The sequence below is a fragment of the Sturnira hondurensis genome, unplaced genomic scaffold (genome assembly GCF_014824575.4).
Source record: "Sturnira hondurensis isolate 20B ecotype Veracruz unplaced genomic scaffold, ASM1482457v3 Scaffold0008948, whole genome shotgun sequence".
NCBI classification, from domain to species: Eukaryota; Metazoa; Chordata; class Mammalia; order Chiroptera; family Phyllostomidae; genus Sturnira; species Sturnira hondurensis.
The window spans coordinates 1988538-2001331 of record NW_028081579.1 but is presented as its reverse complement, the minus strand read 5'-3'; the positions used below and the strand labels follow the sequence as shown (position 1 = coordinate 2001331).

The 12794-nt window shown below is 42.3% G+C and overlaps 1 protein-coding gene across 1 annotated transcript; it reads right to left on the bottom strand.

Annotated features, from left to right (window-relative positions):
* Window positions 1-220: 220 nt before the first annotated feature.
* CLEC14A (C-type lectin domain containing 14A) lies at window positions 221-2229 on the bottom strand. Its single transcript, XM_037056411.1, has one exon. The coding sequence runs from the start codon at window positions 2110-2112 to the stop codon at window positions 706-708; it is 1407 nt and encodes a 468-aa protein (XP_036912306.1). The 5' UTR covers window positions 2113-2229; the 3' UTR covers window positions 221-705.
* Between the last annotated feature and the right edge of the window lie 10565 nt (window positions 2230-12794).

The window sequence follows — 12794 nt, the reverse complement described above, 5'->3', positions numbered from 1 at the left end:
AGTTTGGATTTATAGCACCGAGCACACGTAGCAGTGACTTTGAAAACAAAGTATAAAAGAGCCAAGGAAAAATAAAAAGTTACTACTTCTTAAACTTCTGCTCCTCCTCATACCAGCTTAAAGCTTTCCCCTCAAAGTAAAGCAGGAAGTACTTTCTCCGCTGTGCCCTTAGCAGCTCTTCCTAAAAAATCCAGTGAAACAAATGATATTTGAGCCTGGGTTATCAACATCCTTTATTGTTTGCCTGGGAATTTTAAACCAATATACTCCCAGTCTGAACAGAGTAGGCAGAGTCTTTCTTTCCATCTAGGTAAAAATAATTTTTTAAAAAATTGTATTGTTTTCTGTTTGCTTCCAATGTCTTGAAAGGTTCAGTCACTTCTCGAAATCCCCCAGGACAAACACAAGAAAATGCCTCTCCCCAGTAGAATCCTGGGCCCCTGTACCAACCTAAGGCGCTTCCACCTTTACAGTAGGAGAGAAGGAGCAGCCACTTCGGATGTACGACTCCTCGGTGGAGCAGAGGGTATTTAGGGAAGAGAACTTATATAGGAGTCATCAGTTCCACAAATAAGCTCCTTTTTCCCTTTTCCATTTTTATGGAAAGTGAAAAACTGCACACAGTAAGTGCTCACTTCTCGTTTCCCTATGTATCTCTGGAGCCCAAAGAAGATCCAGTCAAGGAGGCGCCCTCTGCTTCGTCCCTCAGACTGCAACCTTCACCCCATTGTCTGCGCTGTGTGCGGAACTGCAATTCTGAGCGGTGCCCTCGGCATCACTCTCCACACCTGGAGAGGCCAAAGGCCCCTTTCGTGACGGGGAGGAAGGGCTTTTGTGAAAACAGAGTTTGAAAAGCCCCAGTACAGTCATGGTCAAGATCACCAACACTACTACTGCTATGCTCACAAGTATGAAGACCACGGTGGAGGAGGAGTCCAAAGCCTGGGGGATGTCAGAGGAAGACGAATTAGACGTGGGAATAACGCTTCCTGAAGAAGTGATGGCGGCCTTTGAGTTGGTGTGAGGGGACATTTGAAGAGTAGGCAACGTGCTCTGTGCTTCCCACCCAGGAATCTCGGGAATATATGTCGCCGAAGTGCCTAGTCCAGGGATATGAGGTTTCTCTCCTTGTTTCTCATGGACCCTGGGTGACCCTGTTCTCCTCGGCATGGGGCTGGTTGCAGTTGCCGGTGGGTGCCTGGTGAGCACCTTGGTTTCCCCAGGGTTCGCCTGTCCTTCTCCATTGGTTACACAAGAGCGTCCGTTTTCCCCCAGCACGAAGCCCGCAGCACACTCGCAGGCAAAGACTCCCAAGTCTTCTAGGCAATCGTATAGCTCCACGCATTTGCCAGCACGGAGGTACCCCCCAGGACAGGGACAGAGCACGGCCCCGGGGGGTATCCCATCCCAGCGAGCGCCGGCCTCGTCCACGATGCAGGTGGCTGTGATGGATTGCTGCCCGGGGCAGAGCGCACTCACCTTGGTCCCTGGGGGACTGAAGTCCAGCGCCGTGCTGTGTAGCTGGAAGGGCGCGCGGTAGCTCAAGTTAGAGGCAGCCTCGGGGCGTGGTGCCGGGCATAAGCCCTCATACTGGTACTTGCACAAGTAGCCGTTGGCGCGTGTGTGGCAGCGCATCTCCTTCCAGCCTGCGGGCTCGACCCCCGCAGTGGCCTGAAGTCCAGCACAACTCCTCGAAGTGCAGGAGAGTTGGGGCTCCTGCACCCATGGCAGCGTGTCAGTTTCCGACCCGCCAACGTCGGAGGACAACCAGGAGAAACCCCGCAATGGCTTGTCCTTCAAGGTGCACTGGGATCTCCCGCGCTCCAGTGCCACCCAGAACAGAAGGTCTTTGGAGCCCCCTCCGGGCCCGGGGCCTGCCCGCAGCAGAGCGAGAACCGCGCGGAGCTCAGCGTCCCCTCGGACAGTGCTGAGCGCCCCGCCGCGAAGGTTGCAGGCCTCTTGGGCTGCCTGGCGCTTGATGGTCGAGTGGTGCAGGCTGTAGCAAGCCCCTGAGGCGGCGCAGCCCGCGCGGTCGGCGGTGGGGTGCTCGCCGTGGCTCGGCAGGGGCCAGAAGGCCTGCCAGAGGAAGCACAGGGCAAGAGCTGGCCTCATCTTGGAGGTCCCGCGCTCACAGCTGCTCCCAACTTAGATCTGTCCCACCCAGGGGCACGGAATTGTCCTTAGAGCACGGTCACCGCCCTCTACAGCTGGTTTTACCCTTACTTCCCCCGCCCCACTCCCGCCCCAACCTCCAAGGGTCCCCACCAGAGTCTTGACCGGCACTTCCCTTAGCCCGCGACAGGAAATGTGTTGGGAGCTCTGCCAGGCCCGGTGCAGCCCTGATTCATTCTGGGGTCAGGAACACAGTTGGCGCTGGAGCACTGGGAACGCAGTCCGCCAGAAGGCCAAACGCCCTGCTAATAGCAGGGTGGGGGTGAGGGGAGAGTTGCTATTGGGGTGAGGGGTGCCGTTTTTTTCACACTTAGGCAGTTTTAGAACCCCATATCCCCAAACAATTTGGTGAACACTAACAGGAAGAGCTGGGGAAAGGAACTTGCTCACAGCCCACACCCCTCCATTGTACCTCATCCGGAGTGGTGGAGTTGGCCTCACAACAATTTGTAATCAGCACCAGCTTTCATTAGGGCTGCGACTGTGGGGAGAAAAAAAAATCTTGTGAGAAATATAAACATCTCCCTTCCCCATCAAAGGCAGCACTATTTAACTGCCGGTCTCTTCCTGGGCTATGCTTCTCTGTTCTACATGAAAGGAGATTTAGGAGTGTGGCAGGAGCATACACGTGCTCCTGATACAGTCTTTCCTATAAGTCAGGGGTGCAACTGCTAGGCTAGCTGCCAGCTGAGCCGCCAGAAGAGGAACCAAGGAACAGATAAGAGTCACACAAGGCAACTATGCCATTCACTCACAGCTTTTATTGAATATAGATTCACTCAAAGTAGAACATCAACCTATCAGTACCCTACTCACACTATAACAATCTAAGAGAATTGTAACACACACAGCAACAATTATGGGGAATAATGAACCTGAGTCCCAGAGCCTCAGTCTTCAGGTCTAGGAGACAGCACAGTGGGCCAACATTGTCTTGGAAGGAAGGATCTCCAGAGCCAGGCGGGCAACAGGGAAGATGGTGTCTGATGCCAAGGGGAATCAGCGTGGTTTGGAGCAGCACTCTGGTGTGGAGTTTAGCTGTCTCAGCAGTGGTCTGGAGCCTTGAAAGTGGTGTACTCCACTCTTCTGGGTCTCTTGACGAGTATCTTGGCACCCCCGATGGCAAGTGGGAATTTCCCCGGGGTGGCCCTGCTCAGTAGACCCAGCTGTTCTGATCACATGTGCAGGTATCTCAGGTGTGCCTCCTGCCAGCTGTGTCCAGCATGACTTAGGTAGTTTCCCTCTTGAACCAAAGTTGTCACAACTGACTGGCAGCCATCTTGGTTGACATGAGTGACTCCCTTTTGTTTTACGTACTTTATGGTAGCTTGACCAGACAAATGCTATCTTATTGGTCCTGCTCTCCAGAGAGTGCTAACTGCTGGTAAAAGAATTAGAGTTCCTTTTGGGTGTCTTAAATGGGAAGTCCTGTTTCTTGGGTCAGCCCTTGCTATGAACATCTGTTTTTCACTTCCCTTTGTTTCTCTTTCAAATAGCCTATGTTGGTACATTTGGGAAAAGAAAAATGTATGTCTAGGCCCAAATGAAAAATTCTGGCCAAAGGTCTTAACCTTTGTTAGGGTCCTTATCATTATGATGGTTCATAACTTCTTCAAACTAATAGATTATATATAAATGAGTTAGTGGCCTTATTAATGTTTGAGAACAACTCCACCATGTGTCATTTCTATCCCTAAACCATTTTAATGTTACTTTCTCCTATGATTAAGTGTTAATATTTTCAGCAGTAAGTTGTAAAGGCCCTTTTTAAAGGACACCGGAGTTCAATATCCTTAAGAAATTAAAATATGTATAACATTATAATGCATATTGTATATTGTAAAAAAAATGCCCTGCAACTTAAAAGACAGGTGAGTCAATTTCTTGAGAATTTCAATGTGTCTTTTGTTTTAAACAGAACCACTTCAACTCATTTAGGAGTGGGGAGGTGTTAAAGTGAAAAAAAAGAAAGCTTAAACACTGCACTGTCTATGAAAGAATTTTCTGGGTAGCAACTTTGGCAATTCTACATCATTTTGAGAAATATATGTCTGTATTGGCTCACAGCGAACAAATGTTATAATCAGAAATGCACAGTTTTGACTAAGCCCCCTTAAACGTGTTTGATGCTTTTAAATATCTATATTCAGAATCAAGTTGCATTTTCATGAATAATGCGTACCACACTTGCAAACTCACTTTATTTTACTGGACACCACTGTCCAGGTTGCTCAGGTGGGATAGGCAGGAAGGTTTCAGGATCACTTTTCTATGCTCCTACCTCATTTTAACCCCTACCCTCACTCCTCTACTCTTGCAAATTCCATGTATCTCAACAGAGGGTGGTAAACACCTTGAATCGTCATCACTCTTACCTCGCTTTTGCTGACTGAGGAGGTTTGCAGCAGCATTTCTCTCCTGTTCTTGCTGCTTCCCAATTTAAAGGACATTCAGTAGTTCTTTATTGCAGATGCCCAAGATTAAACTTAACTGTGACTTTGCATTTAAACTAAGTAACTAATGCCTTATGAGAAAGGGACATGAAAATTCAGAAATCTAATTGAATAGCTTTTAAAAGTCTTTAACCACTTGGGCCAGTTCTGTATGCCTTTGCAATCTAACGATTGGGAGTTTGTAAATGTGTCCGTATAGCATCGTATATTTTAATAAAATAAAAACTTTTGTAGACGTACGTAGTCAATAGAAATCTTTCGGATGTTTTTAAATCACTTAGGATGAGATGGGGTTTCTAGAGTAAGGAAGAATGAATCCCTGGAGAGCTTATTGTGAATACATGATCTCATGTCCAGGCATTCTGCCTAGGAAGGTGGGGTATCAGAAGAGAACATTGTGGCAGTAAAAACTACATTTCACTGTCCTAACCATGCCTACAATGATATGAGAGAAGAGTTAGAAAAAAAATAGCTCAGACTAAGGCATATAATTTTGTGATTAATTACTTTATGTCGATCTACATATCACTAAAATGAGATCAAAGGAACAACGAACCTAAGGTTCTGGGTGGTGGATCCTTTGGGTGAGAGGAAAGAGGGGGATGGATTGGTGGTAGAACTAGAGGGTAGATATGGGCTGTTGTTAGAGTCCTAGCTTTTGTTTTGGATAGTGGATTTGTAGATGATTATTCCACTATGAAAAATAAATAATTAAGTAATTTAAAAATGAATGAAAGTGGCTATGTCTAAACAAATGATGAAAATGACACAAACCAAAAATTATCATTAATCGGATCCTGAGCAGCTGAGTTCCACCATGTAAAGTAAAAATAAAATCAAGATGTAGTTACATTTCTATAAGATATTGTAGATATATAATGTATAATTCTTTATTCCCCACATTCTTTTATAGGTAAAGCATTTCTAAATTTTAGCCAATTATTACTCTGAAAAAACATAGTAAATAAAATATTTTCCTTATGTTTCTGGACTTTTCACACAGTCTGTATATTACTGGTAATTATATATGGTGTTTATTTGTTCATTCATTTTTACAAGTCTATCCAGAGAATGTATAAGGAAGTATATGAGAGGATATATAAGGAATATGTTTAGTACATTTTCAATTTGATTATTAATGTAAAGTATCAGAAACAGAAATGGAGAAAGATACAATTTTAATAAGCATATCCCATGTAATCTCATAAATTGTTGATCCTTCCTGAATAACTCCTATCACTATTGAGTCATTATTGAAAGAAAACAACTGTGGGGGGTTCTGCCCGCAGGGCTCCCCCTGCCCTGGCTACCACAGTTGAGAGTAAGTCTACCTAGACATGATCTGCTTGGGGAGTAAAAGTGGTGGATCTCTCAAAGGAGAATGGCCAAGAGCCTTTTCCTCAGTGGGCTTTTATTAGGTTCGTTTTGCACAGGAATACAAGTAAAGCTCATTAATCATTGTCAGGCAGTAAGAACCAAACATCAGATAACATACAAAGAACTACTAGGGCTTATTCTGAGTCAGGGTCAGTTAGCTAAATGGCCATAACATTTTGGGGAACAAACTCACTTCCTGCTTGGACCCTTATCATTTAAGTGAGAGCATTCTTAACAAAGAATGTTTCACAGGATTTTACATATTCTATCTAAGGCCTGATCACATTCTATCTAAGGCCTAAGTACCCTAAGGAACCCACCCTTTCCAGCACATGGCGGCACCTACCACTGTCATTGTTTCAGGCTTAAGTTGTTGTTTCAGGCTTAGGTCAGGTAGGGGGAGTAAGGCAGCTAAGAGATTAGGAGACTTCTTGAAGACAGAATGAGGACTCAGGCTATGTCAAAGCCAAGGGGTGAGGGTCTATCACCCCTTTTCTGTTGCCCCCAAGTCCTTTTCAGGGGGGGGCTGTGATCATGCCTGTCTTAGGTCGTCCCTCCCTTGAGGAATCTTACCTGTTTTTGGCTGACTGATCAAGCATTGGGGGCCAGGTAGGGCGAAGTATAAAGAACAGAGGCGGTGCTCCTGCCAGAGAGATAAGCTTTGTCTCCTTAGTGGCTTATGGTCTGAAGGTCACTCACTCAGCCTTAGCCATGGGTGGGGGGGTTACAGCTTCTGAAACCAGGCAGGGTGGTTCCCAACAAACAACATCTCTATCTTCACATATTTCTGATTTCACTTAAGACATATGAAAAGACTGTAGAGGAAATTGAAAAGGAGACAGCATTCCAATGGAAGAGTATGCTGCCCAGAAGCTAATCTACACAGACTAAGCATTGTGAAGATTAATAGCCTTTTAGAACTGTTTTGGACCATACCAAAATGATCAGTGATCAATATTTTTATATTTTTAATGAGAACATTTTAAATTCTATTTCTCTAGTGTCTGTGAAGTGTTTAATGAATGATTAAACCTGGTAATTGTATTCACTGAAAACACAACTTGTAGTTGTCATTATATACATGTCCTAATGAGGATATGTGATTTGACTATTAACCCAACAGATTTCGTAGGCTCATAACCTAACAAATTCATACACATCAGAATAGATAAAGACTTCTTTTAGATGACATTGTATTTAAGACATACACACACATGCATATACAGTCAGTCATTTCAGAACGTATATCACAATGACAGGTATTTTTCTGGGCTGGTGAAAAAAATGACTAACAGAAATAGGAAACTTTTTTAAAAAGGATTTTATTTATTTATCTTTAGAGGGGAAGGGAAGAAGAGAGGGAGAGAAACATCAATATATGGTTGCCTCTCGTGAGTCCCCTACTGGGAACTGGCCTGCAACCCAGGCATGTGCCCTGACTGGGAATTGAACCACGGTCGTGTGGTTCGCAGGCCTGTGCTCAATCCACTGAGCTACACCAGCCAGGGCTAAACTTTTTAAAAATTGAAATTTGAGCTTGTTTATTCAAACTGCTCTCTAATGGAGGCAGCTGTACCCATATTCCATGTATACTGGACATAATATAAAAAATTATTCTTTGGTCACCATTACAGAATTAGTATACTTTTCCACTGCCAAGTCTGTAATAAAGAAATAATAGAGGAGTGACTTGTGCACACAAAAGGCTTATTATAATCCAAATGCCTAACAAGTTACAAAGTATAAATGTTTGTCTTACTAATCAGATATCTTCTCAAAATTGCCTACAGAGCTGGTTTATGAGCCATCATTAAAAAATCAGTCTCATTACTTAAAGTCACATTGTTACACACACACACACTCCCTCTTTCACACACATACACATACCCCCCACCCAGTCTTTGTTTTTTTGACAAATGACGATGAAAGTTAAACTTGTAGTTAGTTAACATCATCCAGCAAACAAACCACAGGTGTGTGGAGTTGGGGGCATAATGGGCAGGTTGTAGACTTTTTCCTTTTCTAAAATTTGGCATCTATCTGATCTACGGTATCAGGTGCACAGATCTTGTAGTTCCTTAGGGCCTCGTCCTGGATCCTCTTATCTTTCCACTGGACAGTCTCTTCCTCATGATCTTATTCATATTGTCCTATGGTTTTGGATATAATCTCTATGCCAGTGATGCCCAAACTAATGTCCATATTTTATTCTTCTTAACTAAACTCTAAATTTATATATCCACCAACTACTTACTATTTCCACTTTGATATCTCATAGATATTTCAAATTCCTATTTTCTGTACAGAACTTTGGTTCTTTCCTCCTGAGCCAGTTTGTCATCTTGCCTTCATTATTTTAATGAATGACATTTAACTCCCAAGATGCCCCTCCTATATGCACCTTCTTCACATATTATACTGGTTGGGATTTTTCTATTGTAATGGACAGAAATTTAACTCAAGCTAGATAATGCAAAAAGAAATTATTTGATCAATGTAACTTGGAAAAATTCTGGAGTAATTCCAATAGTTAAATGGTGTACTTCTAAAAACCACTACAGCCAGGAGGTTTTATCACACCAAGATTTGTGATAGGATATCACAAATGTGAAGAGAGATATCCTCTCTTCACATTTCAGGATAAGCTCTGTCTTATCCCTCTTTAAAAATGAAGGACAAGGATTCAACTTGCTGGCCTCTTGAATAAACAACCTCTGCCTTTGCTGCTTCTTAACCCTACATGGACTCTTCCCCAATCTCCTCTCTCCAAATCTTCTCCACCTGGAAATCATTTGTATATAATAAACAGAACAAATATGTTTATTTTTAAGAGTGTTTATGTTCAGGAAGTTTGGTCTCTTTAGTTTTTGAAACTGTTAAAATATTCTGGATTCTTTTAAAAGAGGACAGAAATATGAGAGGGGTATCGGAAGTCAATATTCTTTGGATATTTTGAGTTACCAGCATCCCCCATCAATATTAATAATTAAAGTACAGGACACTCTAAAGGAAGATCCAGTGATAGAAGAGGATAAAATCATCTCAAGTTCAGCTTAGTGTGGCTTAACGAAAACAGAATAGTAATGCTAGAAGAATGGCCAAATACAATGTATAAAATTTCCTAATTTATTTTTGTACTACTTCACAGTCAATCTAAAAAAACGATATTCAGGCTTTTAGGAACAATGGGAACGCCTGAGTCCATCTGGGTAAGGACTCAGGGCAGTGGCCAAGCTGGAATGCATCTGTTATCCAACGCTCCCCTTCCTCTAGCTCCTCTCCGAAACACTTGACTTCAGAGATGCCCGTAGTCTCCGCAGCATTTGTCAGCTGAGATGCCGCAAATGGGCCTAGAAGCATCTAGTGGGTGCTCCATTAGCACTTAACATTAAAATAAAATTTTGGTAAAAAACCCACACATAACATAAAATGGACCATCTTGACTATATTTAACTATCAGTTCGGTAGCCTGAAGTATATTCATGTTGTGCTTTGTTGGTGGGAATGAAAAACGGGTTCCTGCTTTGGAAAAGAGTTGTGACAGTTCCTTGAAAATTAAAATAAAATAAAATTAAAAATAAAATAATCATATGTTTGATCCCTTTGTAATTTAAATCTGAGTACAGGTCTAACTTTGCCAAATACGGAACCTAATTCTGTGCCCTGAAGTGTAACATTCCCCAAGAATATGAGATTACAGAGAAAAAGTCACCCAGGTTTGAGTCACTGACCGCTTCCTTCTCCATTTCCTGTATCTAGTCAGACATTAAATCCACTTATATTTTCCCATCATCCTATTTTTTGCACTTCCTCTCCTATCACATAAGATTAACTTTCAGCCCTGGTTGGTGTGGCTCAGTGGATTGAGTACAGGCCTGCAAATCAAAGGGTCACCAGTTCGATTCCCAGTCAGGGCACATGCCTGGGTTGCAGGCTGGGTTCCCAGTTGGAGCAAGGGTACAAGAGGCCCATATATCAATGTTTCTCTCCCTCTCTTTCTCCCTCCCTTCCCCTCTCTCTAAAAATAAATTAATAAAGGCTTAAAAAAAAAGATTGACTTTAAAATTCTTGCTCATGGAGGCAGTGTCCCTGAGGCACCCAAATCATTACAGACAATGGCCCTGAAAGGGAGAATTCATTCCTTCATTCGACATTTATTATTGGGCACCTCCCGCATCCTTGCAACTGAGTTCCATAATGGATATACAGTAATAAACAAGAGAGAAATATCTCTTTACTTTAAAGGAATTTATGCTCACAGAAAGACAATAAGTAAATCAACAGATGGATAGTTATAAAGTGTTATAAGTGCTATGAAGAAAAACAACAGGGAGCTACAAAAGCAGGTTACAGAGAGCATGCACTTTGATTCACTGGTCCTGGAAGGGTCAGGAGGCATCATTTACACTGAAGGCTGAGGGAAAGCAGGTGCCTTGAGAGTAGAAACAGGATCAACTCCTACTGCAGGAATGAATGAGAATGGTAGCTGAGCACCAGGTCTTCGAGTCCCAGAGTGAGTGTGAGAGCTCTCTTTGCAGAGCTGTTGCAATGGTGGTGAGAACACTGCACGCAGCACCTGCTTTTCACTTTTATACATGTATCACCTGCAGTCAACTGAGCCTTGAATTCTGAATTCTACCAGGTGTCTAACCTATAGTCAGTATTTGCATAGGTTTCCTAACACCCAAAGCACCTTGCTTTCAGACTGAAGTTTCATTATTTCAGGTCAAAATCATATAAACTGTTTGGTTCAGGTCAAGACCTTTCCCCAAAGCAGAAATCACAGATATCCTTGGATCTTTCTCTTTCTCTCTTCCATGAAAAATTGGCCACTCTGTCCTGTGGTTCCACTTCAGATTTGTCTCTCGAATGTATCCTTTGTGCTCTTTCTGTTTCCAGAGCCTCTTCTCTAAGTTACCTAGGGTCTTATATAGCTTCCAAATTGGGCTCTCTGTCTCCACTCTCGAAACTCCTCCCCTGACCCTCCCTCCCTGCCCGATCTGATTTGTATATTCCTCCAAGGTCATTGTAAAGTTTAGGTCTTCCCCTTTCCTCACCCTCCGCACTCCTGCTCCCAGTTTAAAGTATTTCTATGCTTTATTTCTGTCTAACAGAACTAGAAGCCTCTGCTATATAAACACACTACTTGTATTATTTCCTTTGTGATAGCCCAAATCCCAACTACTTTCTTAAAGTTATTAATACTTTGTAGTGTAACTATATCTATAGCCTCCAGAGCAAGTAGGTTAATAATAAGCAGATTTTTTATTCATATCAATAGCTAATAATTTAAGCCCATGGGTGTCCTGTTTTATTGCTAGAGGCTGGTCAGAACTATGATTTGCCTTTTCATAATTAAAATAAAGAACACATGCTTTATTTGATGAATCAGAATGTTTGATTGCATGCGGGGCTAGCATTGTTCATTCTGAGTCCTTCCTCTGTACACAGCTGAGGTCATTTTCCTGAGAGAAGTGTTGCTCCCACATTACATCAGGCACTGTTCAGATATCAGCACACCCATGCACTTTCCTTTCAAAGCAGTTGGACAGAAAATAGCCTCCAGGTGTAAGTCTTTTAGTTCTTCTATATGTATGAAGCTTGACAAAACATGATAACAGGTTCAAACTGTATATGCTGTCAAAGGAATTCAAGTATATGCAGGGGTGTCCAACGCACAGTCTGCGGGCTGCATGCGGCCCAGGATGGATGTAAATGAAGCCCAACACAAAATCATAAATTTATGTAAAACCTTTTTTTCTCCACCAGTTTTCATTAGGGTTTGTGTATATTTAATGTGTAGCCCAAGACAACTTCTTTTTTTACAGTGTGGCCCAGAGACTCAGAAAGGTTGGACATCCCTGTTACTTCTCTCTCTTATCACTACTACTGGACACAAGAATGGTCTAGAAAACATGCTCTTATTGACATGATGAGAGACAGAGAATTGCTTTTTTTCTTCTTTCCACTGACACACACTATAGGCTTAATTCCAAAACTGCAAAGCTCTTGGTGAATTTCCATGCTGTATCCTGAATAGTCAAAAGGGTCTATGGTACTACACCTTTTATTAATTTCAAATATTTTGGTCTTAAATAAAGAAAGCCAAATTCTAGAAACCATTGAATTTGGCAACAACTCTCTCCCCAGACACAACCAAGATGCAGTTTAGGTAAACTTGGTTTGGTTTGGATTTCACTATTAGGACGTTCCCTTTGGTTTGTAGTTACCAACCTTATCTCAGGAAATTGCTTCAGTTTCTCCCTAGCTCACATACAAAGAAGTAGTTCTTTTTGCATTATGTTTAAATCTTATCTCTTTTAACTGGTACTTAACTTGCTTAAAATTACAGTTACCAGGAAGTATAGTGCATTGGATATGAGAAAAATAAATACTTATCATATGTCAAAAATTATATTATTCTAGTATTCAAAGAATACCCTGGGAACAACTGACAATAAAGTAAATCCTTCCACCCCTCCCCAACTGTAGTGAAATCTTCTACTAATCTCCATTTCCAGATGCTAGATTTTCGAACATAGGTAATTACCTCATTCCATGCAGTTTCTTAATCTCAGGCCCCTTGCTGCCTATTGTGATATCAGTTTTCCTGATATATTTCCATCACCTCTCTGCCACCTACTCACATTGCTTCTCCAAAAAGGAATTACTTCTTTGACTTTTGGGCTGTAATATTTATTCAACTCTTAATGGAAAATGTCAGTATAGTAGGAAGGACTTGTCAGATATTTGGAATTTGTAGAAGAATTTGTAAGTCACTTATTCTGAATT